Genomic DNA, 20,636 nt, shown 5'->3' with positions numbered 1-20,636 from the left:
CTTCATTTTGTGTTGCATCAATAAGCTATAAGAATACTGATACTCCGTGTGTTTGCTTTTTAGGTCACCAGAGCTTTCTCCTTCACTAAGACCCCTAAGCGTGTGCTTCAGAGGGCATTTTTGGCCAATGGTACTCCAGATGAGAAGAGTCCTGGCCTAGACCTTGATCGCATGGGGCGAATGACAAGCAGTTCCACACTCGCTGTGAGTCAGGCACACACTTTGTCTCTCTCCTATGTTCTCTCTTGTTATCATTCACTTCTTACCTTTCTGCTACATAATATCCAGATCTAAAGTTTTAACCTCGGCACAGAGGCTCACTGACTGAAAACAGTTAATGTCAATAACGATCTGCTTTTAACTTCATTCTGTTGAGGGACACATTTTGGTAAATAGTTCCTTAGGAATGCATTATTCTGATTCAAAACCGTGTTTTGAGGTGAATTTGCTGTTAATGTAAATAGGCCTTGAATCCAGAATAACATTCTTTTATTTAGAGGCACCTTTTCTTTTTTTTTTTTTTTTTTTTTTACGTTTGGATGCCGAACAAATTTTAAGTGAAGGATGAAAATGTGTCATTTGTGAGAGTGGTTTCTGCATAAAAAATGCTTTTGTTTCATTAAGTCACAGTCATGTTGCTAATTTGTTCCTGTAGGTAAGCTTTTTACAGATTGCGTTAAAGGCAATGGCATGTTTGGAAGCATTTAACATGCAGTAACAGCTTGGTTGGTCATTCACTCATTCTGCTTTTCTTTCCTTCAGCATCAGGGGTGTCTCTCTCTCTTTGCTCCATTTGAACTTTTTCATTAAGGTGATTCATGCACTGCTAAATATTTGAGAAATCCCTGTGTCCGTAACCAGATCACACTCAAATTTTTCACTTCCTTTTTCAATTTTATAGTGAGGGATTGTGAGGCTGGAGCACTTTGCCGTGTGATGCAGGGACAGCCAGATGAGGCTAATGTGCTCTTGCTCGCGCGCTCTCTCTTTCTCTCTCTCTCTCTCTCTCTCTCTCTCTGTAAATTTTTACAGTTTCTTGTTTTTGACTAAAATGTTCTTTGAATTTAGTAAATATTTTGTCATGTCATATTTATTTTGGTACATTTTAGTTGACGATATGCAAAATGACAACTCCTGCCAAACTTAATTATTTAAATATTATACAATATTATTATTATTAATGTCTAAACATTAATCAATTTACACATAAATCAAATGTAAAAAAGATTATTAACATAAAATAAACCAACCTAAAATACAGGTGAAAGCCTGAGCTCCTGAAAGAATAGCATATAATGTGTATACTGAAGAATTGGCTACTTTTACTGGGCTGAAAATTCTTCATGCTTTTGCTTGATGTTAATTTACCCTGTTTTAGACTATATTGGATATTGTTTTATGCACAGCATATTCACAACACATGTTTCACATTCTGAGTTCAAGTTTCAGCAGTGCATTTGCATCATTGTCAGTGCAGATGCAAGTAGTATTCATATTTAGTTTGTTTATATTCAAATTATTTAACTTTGATTCTTCATCTTCGGGCACTTTTAGCATAGTTGACTTCTAAAAAGAAAAGTCTCATTAAAACATTTTTTTCACACTCACTAGTTTATTTAATTTGTCTACTGACAATGTCTAACAGTGTAACATTTTATTTGTCATTCAAAGCGTGACTTCTATGTGCATTTTCCGTTTCCCTTTTTGATTTGTAACTAGTAGCACCTAATAAAGAAGCGCAAAAAAAAATTTGTTAAAAAAAAATAAAAAATAATAATAATAAAATCTAGAGCAAATATTTTTCCTAAAATATGTCCACATATAATCTCAAACTATAGAAAGACAGATTATTTTTCATCAAATTGTTTTTTTTTTTTTGTTATTCATGTTTTTTAGATGTTACAGACATTACATCAGAAATTTGCATAATTAATTCTGATTCAAAGTAATCATCCAATCACTGTCAACCATGTTAAAATAAAAGTATACATTATAAATTCTGAATATATGTACTGATTGCCATTGTCCCATGTCTGCCAAACATGTTGAGTGGTCCAAACATCATCTGCAGCCTTAAACTGAACTTTTATAGAGAGCTATATAATGATCCCTTGCTCCCTATTTAGTGAATGACTTAACCTCCAGTGTGCTTTCTGTCTGCACTGTTATCAGACCAGTTCGAAATGCACCTTATTTTTTATCCTAATTCCATATTAAGCTTCTTTTTTTTTTAATGCACAGTGAATATAGAATTGCATTTACTAATGTTAATGAGTAGAACCGTATTGTCATACAGTGATAAAATAAAATATAACTAAATTTATATTAAAATGAAGCGAAATGACCCAAAGTTATTCAAAATAACTAACATGTTTTTTCAACTTTTGTGGTAATAATTTCCCAAAATCCACGTATGTGGACATCATGTTTATCAGCACGCTGTCGCGTGAAAAATAAATGAATTTTTTAAAGCAGCATATGAAACGAAACAGGATGTTACTTTTTTACACCCAAACAGGTTTCAATGGGAAAACTTAGAGGTTTCTTACCAGAGACACTTTTGTTAGCTCTGCGCCCATAAAAGCACTTCATGGAAATCGATGCCATGCTTTTGTGTCACGTGACTGGGTGCGCCAGAATTTAACCCTTAAATGACAGTCTAGAGAGTCTTGTGAACAGTATTCAGTTAGTTTAAATTTTAAATTATGCGTTGCATATAGCAAAGCCAAAATACAATGTCCACATCTTGGCGCCGAGTCGCACAAGGTTAAAGTCATAAAAATTCCCACCACATCTGATATTTTATCTATTGTTTTTATTTTTATTGAAATGTGTGGTGGAAATTACATTTTTACTTTTATTTTTTAATAAAGTGGCGAATCCCTTGTTAGCTTTGAAATTAGTCTTGGCAAGACAGTAATCCTAAATACACTAAATGTAATAATAATATTCACACTTTTTGCATAATTTGGCAAAATACAGCTTGACTGGAAAAAAAATTCTGCTCACAAGGCATATTTATCTTGATTTTTCTTTGTTTTCTTCACACACTACTTGTTTTCATTTTAAGCACGATATTCACTTACACTTTTGTGTAATTTTCGCATTTAAAGAGTACCAAAAAAAAAAAAACGTTTCTACTATGTTTTAATGTGACCTTCATATAACAGAGAGAGAAGTTGAAATCTCTTAAGTTTTTAATAAAAATCAACCCCTGGGACATGAAATTGAAGAAATATTAAAGGGATCATTCACCCAAAAATTCTCTCATCATTTACTCACCCTCATGCTATCCCAGATGTGTGACTTTCTTTCTTCTGCTGAACACAAAGATTTTTAGAAGAATATTTCAGCTATGTAGGTCATTACAATGCAAGTGAATGGTGGGCAGAACTTTGAAGGTCCAAAAGCACATGAAAGCAGCATAAACGTAATCCATACTACTTCATGGTGAAATCCATGTCTTCAGAAGTGATATGATAGGTATGGGTGTGGGTGAGAAACAGATCAATATTTAAGTCCTTTTTGTTGCTATAAATTTCACTTTCACATTCTTTTGTTTTTGGCGATTCAAATTATTCGAGCATATCACAACCTACTGGACAGGGAAGGAGAATTAATTGAATAAAAATATAAATATTGATGTGTTTCTCACCCACACCTATAATATCATTTCTGAAGATATGGATTTAACCACTTGAGTCATATGGTTACTTTTCTGCTACCTCTATGTGCTTTTTGGACCTTCAAAGTTCTGGCCACCATTCACTTGCATTGTATGGACCTACAGTGCTGAGACACTTCTGGGATGGCATGAGGGTGAGTAAATGATGAAAGAATTTTCATTTTTGGGTGAACTATCCCTTTAAGAATGCGTTTGAGCTAATAAACCTGCAAGCATAGCAGATCAGTTAACCGGTTTTCAGCTCCTTCAGCTTATGCAGGGAAATCCCCAACATACTATGATTGCATTTAGATTTATATTGTTAGATTTTACTTCTAAAAACTTTGTTAGTGCATTATTAAAATCTTGCATTGCTTTTTTTCTGTCATAGTTTCTTAAACGGTATGTTTGAATTAAAATGGGATAATTATTGTCATGGTACGTCTCGCCTTTCGCTATCTATGACAAAATCAAAAAACCCTTTGTCAGCCAACATTTTCATCGGTAATTGTTGACGAGATTAACAATATGTCTCTCTCTCTATTTCTCTTTCTCTGGCACTCCCGTGTGATTGTAGATGTCTCGTTCTGCCTCTACATTCAGTCTGACTGGTTCTATTAAAAGTGCTGTGGTCCAGCGGTCAAACTCACTGGATCACGCCCCGCGGACCAGGGTCCCGGTGTGTGTCCGCACAGCATGTAGTCCAGAGAAGGGTAGTGAACCAGCACCTCCCAAGACCCAGTCCAGACTATCCGTCCTCTCTCTCCCAGCGCCCCAAGCCGTAACTAAGCCCGGCCCACAGTGCAGAGAGCTGCTGGCAGCCCCAGAGCCGCAGCGCAGGTTCCCCGGTTCCCCACGGAAAGAGACCCTCCTTTAGGACTCTTGAATGTGAGCAGTTCTGCCTCTCTGACTAATTGGGGCTTACTAACTCTCATCTAGGGATTGTGCACTAACTCACAACTTCACGGCTGGGCTTTGGTGCACTCATTTATTCTAGACGAGCACTTTAGGAACAGTTCACCCAGAAATGAAAATACTGTCATCAATTATTAACCCTATTGTTGTTCCGATATAAAAGACATGCTGTCCCGTATGGTATTTTTTCTTCTGTGGAACATAAAAGGAGATGTTAGGCAGAATGTTACCCTCAGCCACCATTCACTTTCATTGTATGGGGGAAAAAAAGATGTGGTTTTAGATGCTTTTATAGTTCCATGATTCACAATATAAGGAAGATTTGGTTTCTCGTTTATAGACTGAATCACAGCTCTGGCGTGTTAAGGATGCAAGTATCATAATTCTCTTTAATTTTTTACTGTAACTGTTATGAGATATCTATTGGCATGATCTATGACCATGGAAGTCATAAAGTAGCTGATAAACGTGATTTAATCTCCAATCCCACCTTTAATTTTGTCCTGTAAGGTAGCATATGTAGACTGGATTGTGTGTTGCACTGGGTTTTAATGTTTAGTTTAGCCCAGTGAAGGCAATTCATCAATACTTTTTTCATCTGCCATTGGCCACATTTATTGATCTAAAGGCCATCAATGGCAATGCAAGGCCACCTTAATTGTTAAGCCAATGCTAAGTAATGGGATTATGCTGTGTGAGTGTATATGTTTTTGTGAAAGAGGCCTTGTGGTTGTAATATCTGTAGGCACTTTAAGAGTAAAGCAGAATCAATTGGGTTTGTGGTTTTCTAAACTTACACCCCCACATCTCTTTTTTTTGGAGGGAAGAATACAGTATTATCCTACAGTATGTGTAGGTGTTTCCTTTGGGTTACACTGTCAGTTCTGAAGGGTGAACACTTAACAAGGGTCAGCTGTGTGTGTATGTATACCAAAGCGAGCTTGTAAAGCCAATGTCATTAACATGGATTTCTCTCCTCGCTTCTCCATCTTTCTTGAATAAACTCTCACAAAATCCTGCTGATCTCAGGCTTCTATGTGACTTACATTTTAAAAACCCTAATATTAACCTCTCATCGCTGTATTACATTTGCTTTCCTGTTTGTTTTTTGCAGGCAGTTCATTCCCCGTCCATGGTCAACCTGTCATCTGCATTTGAGAGGAAGTACCATACCTTCAGCCGATCCACAACTCACCTGATCTGAACTTTTTGCTGCCTTGTTTCCTGCACTACAGTATTGCAATTAACTTCCACAAAATCCGCCCCACGCCTCCACCACCAGGTTTAATTTACAGATTCAGAAGGGTTCTGTTTAACCTACCAAATGAAGGAAGATTTGTTGATGTCAATGTCTGTGCACATTTAATTAACAGATAAAGAGACATTAATAACTGACATTTTCTATTATGATTAGAGGGGTAGACTTTTTGTCACTCAATTATTAACCACTGGAAGTATTTCTTAAAGTTTTATGAGGTAGGCCCAAATCTAAGCTAATCTAGTTTCCAGCTTTTATAAAGCTATAGACATCTGTACTTTGCATTTAGTGAAAAAGTGCAGAGAGCTGCCACACCAAGGTCTGACATGGCCTTACATTTTTGCATACTTTTAGAAGTGATTTTAATTGATTGTAAAAGGCAAAAGAGGGTGGTTGCACGCAGTTCTGCATATTTATTCTCAAGAATCACCTCTTTATATAGTTTATGTAAATCCTGTATCTCTTCTCTGTCTATGCTGCTCTCTCTATTTATGTGTAAATATTGTATTTTTCCTCTCTGGGATTGTGTCATACTAATAATTGTTTGTCTTATTTTGGTTGTATCTTTGTAGTATCTGCACTTATGTCAACAAACATTTATTCATGTGTAAAGTAAAGTTCATTTTATTTTATTTTTTTCTGTAAAAGGTATTGATTTGAGGTCTGACTTGAACTGCAGATTTGTTTGGATTGAGCTTGATGTATGATATTGGTTTGACTACTTTTGAAGGTGACTTCATTTATTCTATTTCAATAAAAGAAGCATAAAGCCTTCATGGTGTTCTTGTGTGTCTGTTTGAAACTTGGCAGCAAGTTTAATTGTTTTTATATGTATTTTTATATGTATACACTGATGGGCCAAAACACTTATGTGCTTTTCTGTGTATAGTGAAATTGTTTTCCTACTTCTAAATTGAAATCTAAATTGAAATGACTGGATATCACGAGAAAAAGGCACCACCGACAGCAGTAAAAGGCACAAAAAAAGAGCATCAAAAACTAGCAAGGGTGCAATAACATGCAGTATTTTCACAAAGTTTAATTGCATACGTTAAATTTATATATATATATATATATATATATATATATATACAGGTGCATCTCAATAAATTAGAATGTCGTGGAAAAGTTCACTTATTTCAGTAATTCAACTCAAATTGTGAAACTCGTGTATTAAATAAATTCAATGCACACAGATTGAAGTAGTTTAAGTCTTTGGTTCTTTTAATTGTGATGATTTTGGCTCACATTTAACAAAAACCCACCAATTCACTATCTCAACAAATTAGAATATGGTGACATGTCAATCAGCTAATCAACTCAAAACACCTGCAAAGGTTTCCTGAGCCTTCAAAATGGTCTCTCAGTTTGGTTCACTAGGCTACACAATCATGGGGAAGACTGCTGATCTGACAGTTGTCCAGAAGACAATCATTGACACCCTTCACAAGGAGGGTAAGCCACAAACATTCATTGCCAAAGAAGCTGGCTGTTCACAGAGTGCTGTATCCAAGCATGTTAACAGAAAGTTGAGTGGAAGGAAAATGTGTGGAAGAAAAAGATGCACAACCAACCAAGAGAACCACAGCCTTATGAGTATTGTCAAGCAAAATTGATTCAAGAATTTGGGTGAACTTCACAAGGAATGGACTGAGGCTGGGGTCAAGGCATCAAGAGCCACCACACACAGACATGTCAAGGAATTTGGCTACAGTTGTCGTATTCCTCTTAAGCCACTCCTGAACCACAGACAACGTCAGAGGCGTCTTACCTGGGCTAAGGAGAAGAAGAACTGGACTGTTGCCCAGTGGTCCAAAGTCCTCTTTTCAGATGAGAGCAAGTTTTGTATTTCATTTGGAAACCAAGGTCCTAGAGTCTGGAGGAAGGGTGGAGAAGCTCATAGCCCAAGTTGCTTGAAGTCCAGTGTTAAGTTTCCACAGTCTGTGATGATTTGGGGTGCAATGTCATCTGCTGGTGTTGGTCCATTGTGTTTTTTGAAAACCAAAATCACTGCACCCGTTTACCAAGAAATTGTGGAGCACTTCATGCTTCCTTCTGCTGACCAGCTTTTTAAAGATGCTGATTTCATTTTCCAGCAGGATCTGGCACCTGCCCACACTGCCAAAAGCACCAAAAGTTGGTTAAATGACCATAGTGTTGGTGTGCTTGACAGGCCAGCAAACTCACCAGACCTGAACCCCATAGAGAATCTATGGGGTATTGTCAAGAGGAAAATGAGAAACAAGAGACCAAAAAATGCAGATGAGCTGAAGGCCACTGTCAAAGAAACCTGGGCTTCCATACCACCTCAGCAGTGCCACAAACTGATCACCTCCATGCCACGCCGAATTGAGGCAGTAATTAAAGCAAAAGGAGCCCCTACCAAGTATTGAGTACATATACAGTAAATGAACATACTTTCCAGAAGGACAACAATTCACTAAAAATGTTTTTTTATTGGTCTTATGATGTATTCTAATTTTTTGAGATAGTGAATTGGTGGGTTTTTGTTAAATGTGAGCAAAATCATCACAATGAAAAGAACCAAAGACTTAAACTACTTCAGTCTGTGTGCATTGAATTTATTTAATACACGAGTTTCACAATTTGAGTTGAATTACTGAAATAAATGAACTTTTCCACGACATTCTAATTTATTGAGATGCACCTGTATATATTAGTCAGAAGACTACTCGTTCTGGCGGCAATACGTATCATCACTTATTTCAGGTGGTCATACGCAAAAACGATTTGGACAAAAAAATACTGTTGCCACTGCTCTGATATCAATTCTAAAATAAAATTACAATAAACAGCAGTTCTCATGTTGGACAAGGTGTTAAAATTACAAACTAGTAAATGATTTGACCAAAATTAAGTCATGTTTTGCCGATGCTTTACTTCCAATATAAGAGGTACTCTGCAGGGCTTTCACACATAAGTTCCCTAAAAAATAATTTATTATTACTATTGTCATTTATTATTATTATTATTGTTGTTGCAATAAACAATAGTAATATATTTCTCTAATAATTTATCGGGCGGAAATGCTATCCGGTCTCAAGCCATTATTTTGACAAGAAAAAAAAAAAGAAAAACTGAAGAAAGTGTGTGTGTGTGTGTGTGTTTTTTCTGTTGACAACAACAGCTTTGACAGGCTCTGGTGCTGCTTCATAACATGGCAAAATGCTCCCATCTCCTCCTCGGTCCACAAAACCACGGTGCCATGAGTGTATTTAAGATTTTTTTTTTAAGCACTTTTAATGGCCAAATGCTTGAAATTATGCAACTGAAGTAAATCTGGAGCGTTTTTTAACGCAGTCAGCGCACGTTAACGGTGCGCACGAACTGAACTGATCTCAGAGCAGAGCTGTTCTGAACTTCTTTGCATAATACATAATGAGAGCATGAGATGAAAGTTCATGTCGATCGAGCACAGAACTACTGTAACACCATGTTGCATACGAAGTTTATTCAGCTTACTTGCTTCCTAATCTTAATGGCTTTTAACCGACAGCACTGTTGAATGAATGGAACTTTTATGGAAACTGGTCTCAGAACAGTTGAAAGACACCTGATTTCACTATGTAACAACATTTTTGTTCCTGGGTAGTAAGTGTTATTTCCTAATTGCTTATGCCTCAAAAGTATAGAAAACGGCTATTATTCCCCACAAACTTTGCTTTTGTGACCAGGAAGGTAATATTTTTAAATGTACCTATTTCCAATGAGAAAACGGGTGAATTTGTGTCTTTTCATTCACATAAAGTCAGAAAAAACAACAACATATGAATCCAAATTAACATATTTATAACACAGTAATACAAAAATGACTACAAAAGATTTAGAAGTGAGTAGTTTTTCGAGATTTACGATTATACAGTAAATCACTTTCACGAATCAGCCCCCAAATGTAGTCTCCCATCATGTTCTCGTTATACTGTCCTTGGTAGTGGCATTCAAATTCCAGTATATCCTGATGGAAGTGCTTACCTTGCTCCTCCGAGTACGCTCCCATGTTCTCCTTGAATTTATCAAGGATATGGACTTTGAGGGACATCCTACAGCCCATTGTGCCGTAGTTCTTCACCAGAGTCTCAACCAGCTCCACATAGTTTTCGGCCTTGTGATTGCCCATGGACAGTAGCGGTTCTAGCTTGTATGCCGCCCTGGGCGAAAACCCGCATCAACAAGCCCCCAAAGTTGTTGCCCGGGGTGGGGGGGGTGTCTGCGTGGGTGCCTCATGCCGCCCCACTGGGCAACTGCCTATGTCGCCCATGCCTAAATCCGCCACTGGCCCAGGAAGCCCCGAACCACCGCAACAAAGCTGTTCCAAGCTGCTTTCTCCTTACTAGTGAGCTTCTTGGGGAATTCATTGCACTCCAGGATCTTCTTTATCTGTGGTCCAACGAAGACACCGGCTTTGACCTTTGCCTCAGACAGCTTAGGGAAGATGTCTTGAAGGTACTTGAAGGCTGCCGACTCCTTATCTAGAGCTCTGACAAATTGTTTCATAAGGCCCAATTTGATGTGCAATGGTGGCATCAGCACCTTCCAGGGGTCCACCAGTGGCTCCCACTTGACGTTGTTCCTCCCCACAGAGAACTCGGTCCACTGTGGCCAGTCTCGCCTGTGGTAGTGCGCCTTGGTGTCCCTGCTGTCCCAAAGGCGTCCCAAAAAACATTTTAAAATGAAAAACTTTTACAATTTTGAAAATTAAAAAATTTTATAACATCAAATTCCGAGCAACAATTGCCCATCTTACCTTCCAGAGTTTTTTTTACAGTGCTCACAGGTGAAATGAGGTGTCCAGGGTTTGTCTTAGCAGATGCTTTCACGGAGTTCTTTTTCGCTCTTGTCTTGATAAATTGGCCGCAGACATAGCAAAATGTGTCTGCCGGATGCTTGCAGCCTCTTGATGCCATCTCAGAAAAATGCAGATATGTATCCACTTAGGCAGCTGGAACTAAACTGAACTGGTGGGCTTAAGGCCCCTGTATTTATACTACTATTTATATTACTGGAAAGTTCTAGAAGTTACTCCAAGTTTACTCAGCACTGAATCTATCTGGAATGTTCTGTATAGGTAAATTTCAAAATATCACCGTCCTGGTCACAAAAGCAAAGTTTGTGGGGAATAATAGCCATTTTCTATACTTTTGAGGAATAAGCAATTAGGAAATAACACTTACTACCCAGGAACAAAAAAAAAATTATATTTGTTACACTGTGTTTTCATCCTACCTCCATATACTGTCTCCAAATGCAGCATTTTCCATCTTTCTGATGCAAGCCTCGTGTTATCAAAGCGGCGCACATACGATACATACGATACTCAAACTTCTGGCTCTGTATTTCAGAGCATGCTCAAAAGTGAAACTGATTGGTCAGTGGTGAACTTCTGAAGAGAGCGTGATTGGTCAGTTGAGTAAAAAAAATAGACTTCAGAAGGGCTTTGGCGCTTGCGATTTGGTCTGTCATCCATTGACACAGCCTATAATAAAAAAAAAAGAGCTGAATTTATGAGTGCAACTTTATTTTATGGCTGATCATTTCTGTTAGCTAGCTCACTAATTTTGCAGACTGTTGTGAGAAGCAGAAGCCATGATTGCAGTTAAAATACGATTAATTGTGCATCCCTATATAACGTGCTTTTTTCACTTTTTTTCTGACATTTTCTGCGGACCCCCTAGCACCCACTTGCGGCCCCCTGGGGGTCCGCGGACCCCAGTTTGAAAACCCCTAGACTACACGACCAGAAGCACACAATGCACTGATCCCTCTTGTTTGAATGAGCCTTGTGATGGCACAAGCGCTTGTCTGCTTGTGCCTTTCAGCATGCATGTTAAGATGAGCGTAAGTAATAGTCCCCATCCTGCACAAGTATTTGCTAATATAGCCTAATCCATTTTATTTCAGTTTGAAGCTTATGATTATTGTTCATATTCAAATTTTTTTTTTAGAATCAATATTTTTGTGTGAGGATCGATATTTTTGATACAACAGCAGTATCGGAAGTATCGATACTTTAGGATCGATCCGACCTATCACTTGTGAGCAGAATAGCATCTCAGAATGCACAACACGTCGAACCTTAAGGCAGATGGGCTATAACAGCAGAAGACCATGTCGGGCACTTTATTAGGACCATAGTGTTCCTAATAAAGTGCTCAGTATATGTATGTACAGCAAGCCAGTTTTTCCTCATATTCCTCTCAATCCCTTCTTCCTATCCTTTGTATGCTGCATAGAATCAATAAGGAAGGAATGTAAGGAAAAGCACATCTTAATGATGCATTAGTGCACGGCTGCTCTTGTAGGCTGACTAATAGCTATGAGATGCTGTTGGGTTGTTTGTAGTAGGGCCGTGGATTGTGTAAGCAGCTCTCATTAGAATGCTGGAGAGTTTTCACTTCAAAAAGATGGTAATGATTTATTGATTATGTAATCCCAAAGAGCTCTAGGCTTCCTGTTGAAGATCTCATCACAGGTAAGTCTCTGGTGATAATAGGAAAAGACTGAAGGACACTGTCGAGACTCACGCTTAGCATAGGTACTGTACATTATTACCAGCAGGCAAGGATGAGTGAGACAGATCGGGGCATGGGCAATATAGCAAAATAAAAATAAAAAATCAGCCTTTTGGTGACATTTGAAAATGAAAATTTTTACAATGACTATTTTTGCCCTGATAAGAATGTGACAACATTCTCTGATATGACTTTCATGAGAAATATTTTTGTTCTAAGAACACATTTAAGCCATTTGTTTAAAATCTGCCCTCATTGTCCCTTGCCTTAATGTATTTTGGTTGGATTCGCTTGTTTACTCAATAGACATTAAAAAATGATAGTGAAAATTAAGTATGAAGGGTACAATTTGTTAAAGTTATTCTAACTTAAGAGTGTTTTGAACTAGCTGTTTGAAACCAACATAGAAAGCATCTGTGAGAGAAAACACATTTGCGCAATTGGAATTTTTACTCCAAATCTTATCATTACTGAGATATTACCATTGTGACAACTTCCTCACATAACAACCTGCCTCGGCCTTCTATATGTCTCGATATTTATGTAGTTACTCTGAAATAGCTTAACCCCTTAAACTCTGGTGCGTTTTTGGGCTGACGCCCGCAATTTTTCACACTCAGATTTAAAAGCTCACCATTCATGCAATTTGTGTAAAAAAAGTTCAGAAATCATGTTTTTATAATCTTATGATAAACAAGTTTTTTTTTGAAAAATTAAAAAATATATTTTTTTAACTTGTAAAAATGTAATTCTGGTTCTGTACACTCTACCACAAATTGAAAAGTCTTATTTTATTCCACTATATAATAAAAAAGATATTTTTTCTCTATCACAGTCCATCATAATATACAGATCTGAAATGTAGTTGGTGCTCTAACACATTTTAGCTCTCAAAGATGTGCTCGTCCATAGACATTCAGTCTAATTTTCAGTTCATTCACCACCCTCATTATTTCATAGAATATCTTGGCCTCTGAGTGGACTATAAGCTCAATCTAAGTGTCTTTAGAAAGCTGAGACCCTCCCCGTTGTCCTGATATATACCATTTTATCTTCTTTTTTTATGTTTTGTTTAGCATGCTTTTTCTGCTGGATTTTGTTCTGGATATCTAAAATATAAAATTGGATTATTCAGCCAAGCAAGCTCACAGACAAGTTAAAAAATTGCCAATTTTTTAGAAAACTGTATAAGGTAAAAGCAGATATAAAGTTTTTAGCTATCTGGATCTTACAGCAGCAGTGATCGGTGCATTAACAAGACGTTTATATTTTATGACTTACAAAAAAAAATCATATTTTACTGTGTGATTCTTTTGAAAATCTTTCAAACTGTGGTATTAAAGCAAAAAAAAAAAAAAAAAAAACTGTACAGTCGCATTCCTGAGAATAAGAGCCTTCATTTGATATATGACTTGTCCATTTAGGTGCTATGTGAAATACTTTTATTGTCATATAAATATTTCTACCCCATTATTCATTATTAAATCTCAAATTTTTTGAGGCCTTATTTTGTTATTTTATGTAACATAAATGCAAAAGTGATGGTTATCTCTGAAAAGTTCATATTCTAAGCTTTCAAATGATACCTCCTCAGACTTTTGTATACGGGGACTTTAACATTTTAAAAGTAAACTTTTTCCATGTTATAGTGCCCCCCTTTGGACCTGCCAGCAGGTCCACAGAGTTTAAGGAACCATCATTTCAACCAAACACCCATTTTAGCCAAGTATATTCAAAATGTTTAATGCATAATGCCAAATTCAGTAAAAATCTAAAGTTGTTTAAACAAGATGTAAAAATAATGTTTTCCACACTGTTGTTTACCAAATGAACACAAGAAGAATGATATTTGTATGATTTTCATTTATTTGCACACATAGGAAATAACAATATATACTACATATATTACTACATATATTTTATTGAAACATTTTAATTTATGACAATGCCACACAGGGATTTCCATTCATATTTTTCAGTGATAATGCTGATGAATCATGGAATCAGATTTACAAATTAAATCAATGAAACATTTTGAATGAATATAACTTACCTTCCTAATATGCCATTTTTGCTTTTAAACATTACAATATTGTACTGCACTCTGCACATGCATCAAGCATGAGGAAGCTTCAAATCATGATTGAGATCATATCACTTCAGAAGACATGGATTCAACCACTCGAGTTGTATGGATTATTTTTATTCTGCCTATATGTCCTTTTTGGATCTTAAAAGATTAGGACCCCATTGACTTGCATTTTATCAATATATATTCATATATCTAGAAAGTCATTCCTGAATATATGACATAAGAACAACAACTGCGGAAATAATCCGCTCTGGTTTTGTTAAACAAGCATCATTTAAGGACAAGAAACCACTTTCTTAGCATTTATAGCACTTACAGTTGAAAAGAGCCGCCCGACTCACGGTTCTATGCAGTTCTTTTAAATCCAGCCTTTTGAACATGACGCCGCCTCAGCTCCCGAGGGATGATGGGAAGGTTAAGTGTCCAGTCGATCTGCACGATCTGACATCAAGGTATTTTTCGCTTACTGCTTCATGAACACTGAGGATTCGGACATACTACTCCATTGGCATACTGTTTTTGGCATTCTATATATTAGGGAAGTATGGATATTCGGATGCAGAAACATAATGGCCGAATTAAAAACACATTAAAATCATTGAGATGCCCTATACGTTGCTTAATTTAATACAGTATCGGCAGCAAAATCTTCACCAATATTCAGTGAATATTTGATATATGACCCAACCCTAGGGCTAGCCTCTTTCTTCCTCTTGTTGATTAGTGCCCCCCTCCCTCTTGAGCTTTATACAGAAAGTCAGTTGAAGTGATCACTATGTTCAAAGGACTCTGATTATTCCCAAATGAGTTGGCACCATGTTAACTCTCACAAGGCTGAGATAATGACTGTGGCCTGCATGCACTCTCCTCTGCAATTCATATAGCACCTCTCCTTTCAAAGAATGAGTTTGTTCAGTCTCCAGAACACAAAATCAGAACATGCTTCATAAATGCCTCCAATTAAATATATTTTTCAAAATCTTCCTACTTGTCTAATGAGCATTAAAAGGATTACCTTGAAAATTCAGTCAGGATCATAGAGCTGTAAAACGCTGCCTATTGAGAGTGACTGTTAAATAAATCTTTTTGATATCTTGAGTACAGACAGCCACTACCTGGCAGCTCGCAGCTCTGAAGCATGTCATGTGCAATATATATGTACAAAACCATTTTACCTTGATTTCCATCGACTCTTCAGGTATTTATATAGCAGAAAACGTTGATAACTCTGTTATTGATGGCACTGTCCTAGTCTGAGACTATTTAAATTATTGCCACCCTCCGCCAGCTTTCAGATTATCCTGTTTATGTCTTGTGATATTCCTGTGGGTGTCTTCAAAAATGATGCTTCAAGACTAGGCAAAGAAACTCTCCCAACCGAGGGCTCAAACTCTTGCCTTTTGTTTGGGGAAATAATTACAAGTCTAATTTCTGTGATCTCCCGCAAGCTGGCATTATACAAATGGCAGGATACAATTTAATAAAATTGCACAGGATCAATAGTTAACACTGAAAAGAGGTGTAATAAGCTGTAATTGTTCATTTATTCAGTGCTATAAATACCTCATCCTTTTTACAATACGCAGTATCTCAAAGCTATCAACAGTCCCAGCTAAAGGTCAGGAGTGAATCAGCTTTTTTAGGGTCTGTACAGCCCCTTAAACACTGCAGTTATCATGAAAATCTTAATTAGAGTCATTCCACAACTTTATATTCTATGTAGCCATCAATATTGCCATATTTCATATTTTAAAAGGTTCAGCTTTCAAATTTTGCAGAGTAATATAACTGCTAGAGTCTTGTTCTTCCTGTTGCATGTCATTTTATTTTTATAGACTAAAATAGACTTGTAATAAAAATTATTTTGTAATAAAATGTACATAAAAGATGTATAATTTTATATTAGTGAAGACTTTAATAAATCTCGGTCAGTGCCTGTAAGTTACTACAATCAGGCTGTAAAACTAAAGTATTACTCTTTCAGCTGATTTACTGGAATACCCCTTACATAATTCAGCACTACATTACTTGATAATAACCCTGCTATATAGGGTATACAGTAAATGTAACTAAAATTCCTGCCTTAAATTAGTTTTCTCCAAATCACACAAAATCTGTTTGGACTGATTAAAGTGAGGCTACTGCTCTTTTAACATCATGTAAAAAGACTGAGGGTCAATTTTTGTTTGTCATGGATCATCAACTCTAAACAGAATAATTTCTTTTTTTTTTCTTTCTTTTTTTCTGTTTGTCTGATGCAGAAATTGGTTCTTTGGGCTTTGTTGACACTCAACCCAATTCCAGTTTGATTTTCAAAGTGATCGACAGTGTAGTTAGTATTTATGCTGCATTCCATTCAACTCGGAAAGTCGAGTTTTCCAACTTCCTACTAAAAGTGCAATGGAACGCTGCTTGAAGTCGGAATTCCAACTTGAAAAATCGTGTGAAAATTTAAATTCTGATTTCACCGAGAAGCATGTGCATGACATCACACAAACATGGCACCCAGGGAGATTTACAAAGCAAGTGATAAACATTCACTTTTATTAAATAATATCGATAAATTAGTCAAAGTTCCTACATTACATGATATTAAATCTTGTTTAACAAATGTTTGCAGAGACAGGTGTTCAAAACATGGTAAATTAAACTCTCTTTTGATAATCATACACCTGTAGCACAAATGCTAGCGCTGCAGCATTGTTTATCAATTGGGTTGCGAGGAGACGTCTCTGGTGACAGTCGAATCCTTGCTAAGTTAACGGGAGCATTACAGTTTTGTTTCCTTACACATTCTGAGCATTTGGCAATGGAATGGCTTTATGGTCAGAGATCGGAGATATTAAATAGGAATATCCCACATCCGACTTCAATTGAACGCAGCATTAGTATTTCCTGACAGATCCTACTGTGAATTCGGCAACAGTAGATCGAGAGTTGTGCACTGCAATCGATGCTTTCCCAAATTCGAAATCACTGCCCCAGTGGCCAAAGTTGGAAGTGTGGTTGAATGAATGGGCACATGTGAGCCCCAGTTTCCAGGTGAAATATTCATGGTGCCAAAAGAGCGTTGCATTATTATTATTATTATTATTATTTATTTTTTTTTATTTTTCTCCCAATTTGGAATGCCCAATTCCCAATGTGCTTTTAAGTCCTCGTGGTCATGTAGTGATTCGCCTCAGTCCGGGTGGCGGAGGACGAATCCCAGTTGCCTCCGCGTCTGAGACTGTCAACCCACGCATCTTATCACATGGCTTGCTTAGCGCGTTGCCACGGAGACATAGCGCATGTGGAGGCTTCACACCATCCACCGAGGCAACCACGCTCAACTCACCACACGCCCCACCGAGAACGAACCACATTATAGCGACCACGATGAGTTTACCCCATGTGACTCTACCCTCCCTAGCAACCAGGCCAATTTGGTTGCTTAGGAGACCTGGCTGGAGTCACTCAGCATGCCCTGTTAATATATCACACGATTCACATGTGATTCCCATGTATTTATTTATAGCCTATGCACGATGCTAAATTCCTGACATGAAGTGATAATTTCACGTCGGAGCTCGTCCATCCGTTTCTTAAAGCTGACCACATTTATACTCACATCAGCGATTAAGGTAATTATCTGGTTAAGATTTTATTCCAAAAAAAGTTAAAATGCTCCATAAAGGTTTAAATGCATCGGAATATTCCTACTTATGTAAAACAATGAAACTGAAACTTACTCTGTCTTTTTTCTTCTTGTTTTTCTTTAAGCTGTGCTAAATTTGAGAATGTTAAGTGGTCTTGAGCTCTGAAAAGGCACTGTATAAATGTAACATTATCATTATTATTATTATTGAATTTGTATTTATTATTCACCGCAAAATGTGTGCTTGACATTTCACATTTTACTTGACACTTCCTGCCTCCATAATAATGTTGTTATACATGCACTGACAAACGAAAACTCTGTTTCAGCAGATATTAATATCAGAAATACCAGGAGAAACCACAGCATATTCCACAGTTAATGTAGCCAACAAATTCAGCTTCATCTGGTAAGACATTTTTTTTAATTATAAATGTATTAAATAATAATTGTATAATAATAATAATAATTATTATTATTATTATTAGGCTATTATTATGAAAAGGAATACACAAGGCATATTTTATTAATAGAAACTATAAACGTAAGAGTAACATTTAAAAATGTGCGTTTCATTTAGTTTTAACGCACTTGCGGTTTAAGCCCCGCCCACACCTGGTTCTATCCGAATACAGAGACAGACACAGACAATTTTGTCATATGAACAAATACAAATACAGATACAGATAATGGCTTCACTGCATACCCCTAGAATGAATACTTGGACACCTCTGACGTTTTAATGCTGTGGGTTGAATTTTCAGGCAGTCTCTTACATGCGCTAGTCAATGAAAGCCCACTGGAGCATTTTTAGGCATAATTCTCCAGCCAAAACAAGCGCTGACCATTTGAGTTCAATGTTTTATGCATGTATTATATAATCATATATTCTTTAACCTAATTGTGCTTGATATCGTTATAAAATGGTCAGCTTCAGAGAGCGCGGGTAGGAGAAACCAAATGTCAAATGAATAACGATCCAACAACTAACTTCTGGAGATAAGGTAGAAGTTTCAGCATTAGTTTTGCACCTTTGGACGTGCCAGCTCCAATTTCAGTTCTACTTAATGTGGATTATACATGCTGGTGTAAATGGGAGTATAAGTTAAGTTACTTTTATATTGCAATTTCCCACGTTATCATCATGAAACCTGACCTGGACCTGATTTACTGCCTAACCCAACTTGTTAGAGCTCGATCTTATTTGGCAAGCATTCATTATAAAGTTTTTTTTTTTAATTTTAATTTTATTTTTTTAAGGTATACATCTGTCGTGTTTTTATTCCTGGAACAACATACAGTATACACTTATGTTATTTATAATGAGGTATTTAATTTTATGTTTTGCACTGAACAATGTAGAAACAAGATAAATGCAGTGCAACAAGTTTGGCAAAGCAAACGAGCGACTATGATGAAACTGCAGGCTGGAACAGATGTGAAGAAACAGGTATGAAGAAACAGCAGCTAGCGCTGTTTCTGCGTGGTTTATACAGGGCCACAAAGCACCTGCAATGGCAAATTTATTATGAACACGCTTAAAAAAATATAATTGGAACCATTTATATACCACCCCACTAAAGCCCAAACAAATGCCTGACCTTTAATGAGAAAAGCTCTTACCATACACTAAGCTCACCACATCAACGCACTTCAACCTAATACTATAGATTCAAATTTGTATTGTTGGGTACAGGTGCAAGAATAAAAAGCAAACACGCAACTAACCGGGAGAGAGGGAACAAAGCTACACGGTTGATCCTGCTTCTCTTGCAAACGAAATACGAGAGAAGCACTAAATAGTTTACAAGGAAGAAAAGCACAATGTCTTCTTTATAAACACCATTTATCAATCAAATACTTAATGCGCGGTGCACCAATCACAAGGGAGAGGCACACGTGTGCTCAATAACAGAGAATTGAGCTTAATATTAGCAACCGCATTCTCTAATAAGAGGCGCACACCAAGCGCGCTCAATAAGGAATGTGCATAGACACTGACATACAAAATATTGATTAAAAAAACACGTTAAAGTCATCTTATTGGTCACATATAATTACGATGCATGCAACCTTTTTAAACTCATAGTAATTTAGATAAATACATACATTTAAAAATTAACTTGTTACACTGGACCATTTAAAATGAACTAGTAAATTTAAAAATGTGCTTAAAAATTCTTAAAAGAATCGTTAAGGAAATGGTGACCATTTACAAGACCTGTACATGCTGATTATAGCCTACTGCTTAAATTGTAACTTAAAATCTGTATGATGTAGCCTATCATTCATTTTACCCAAGAATTTTACTGCATAATCATTTACTGTCATTATAAATAACAGCATGGCAACATGGCTTAAAGTTTGTGGGTAAAACCATAATGTTAGGGCATATTGGCTTATTGAAACATAAGACTATTTGTTTATATCTTTTAACATTTTTTACTCCAATTTGGTGAATCATTGGTTGTCTTTAAAAAAATTGCATGTATGCAAATATTAAAACAGCAAATTATGTTTTATATGTGTACAGGGGACAT

General features: G+C 36.7%; 1 protein-coding gene across 3 annotated transcripts in view; it reads left to right on the top strand.

The window, feature by feature from the left end:
- The window catches only part of ect2 (epithelial cell transforming 2), a 49,455-nt gene extending 42,855 nt beyond the window's left edge, over positions 1-6,600 (top strand). For 2 of the 3 annotated variants that reach the window (XM_051673417.1, XM_051673416.1), the window contains 3 exons: positions 64-204; positions 4,242-4,552; positions 5,694-6,600. In XM_051673417.1, coding sequence (XP_051529377.1) covers positions 64-204; positions 4,242-4,541 — 441 coding nt within the window. In that variant the 3' untranslated portion in view covers positions 4,542-4,552; positions 5,694-6,600. The remainder of the gene's footprint in view (positions 1-63; positions 205-4,241; positions 4,553-5,693) is intronic. The other variant, XM_051673418.1, reaches the window with a different exon arrangement.
- Positions 6,601-20,636: the final 14,036 nt, after the last annotated feature.

Source organism: Myxocyprinus asiaticus, chromosome 35, assembly GCF_019703515.2.
Source record: "Myxocyprinus asiaticus isolate MX2 ecotype Aquarium Trade chromosome 35, UBuf_Myxa_2, whole genome shotgun sequence".
NCBI lineage: Eukaryota > Metazoa > Chordata > Actinopteri > Cypriniformes > Catostomidae > Myxocyprinus > Myxocyprinus asiaticus.
The sequence above is the reverse complement of the archived record's forward strand: the minus strand, read 5'-3'. Positions and strand labels throughout refer to the sequence as shown.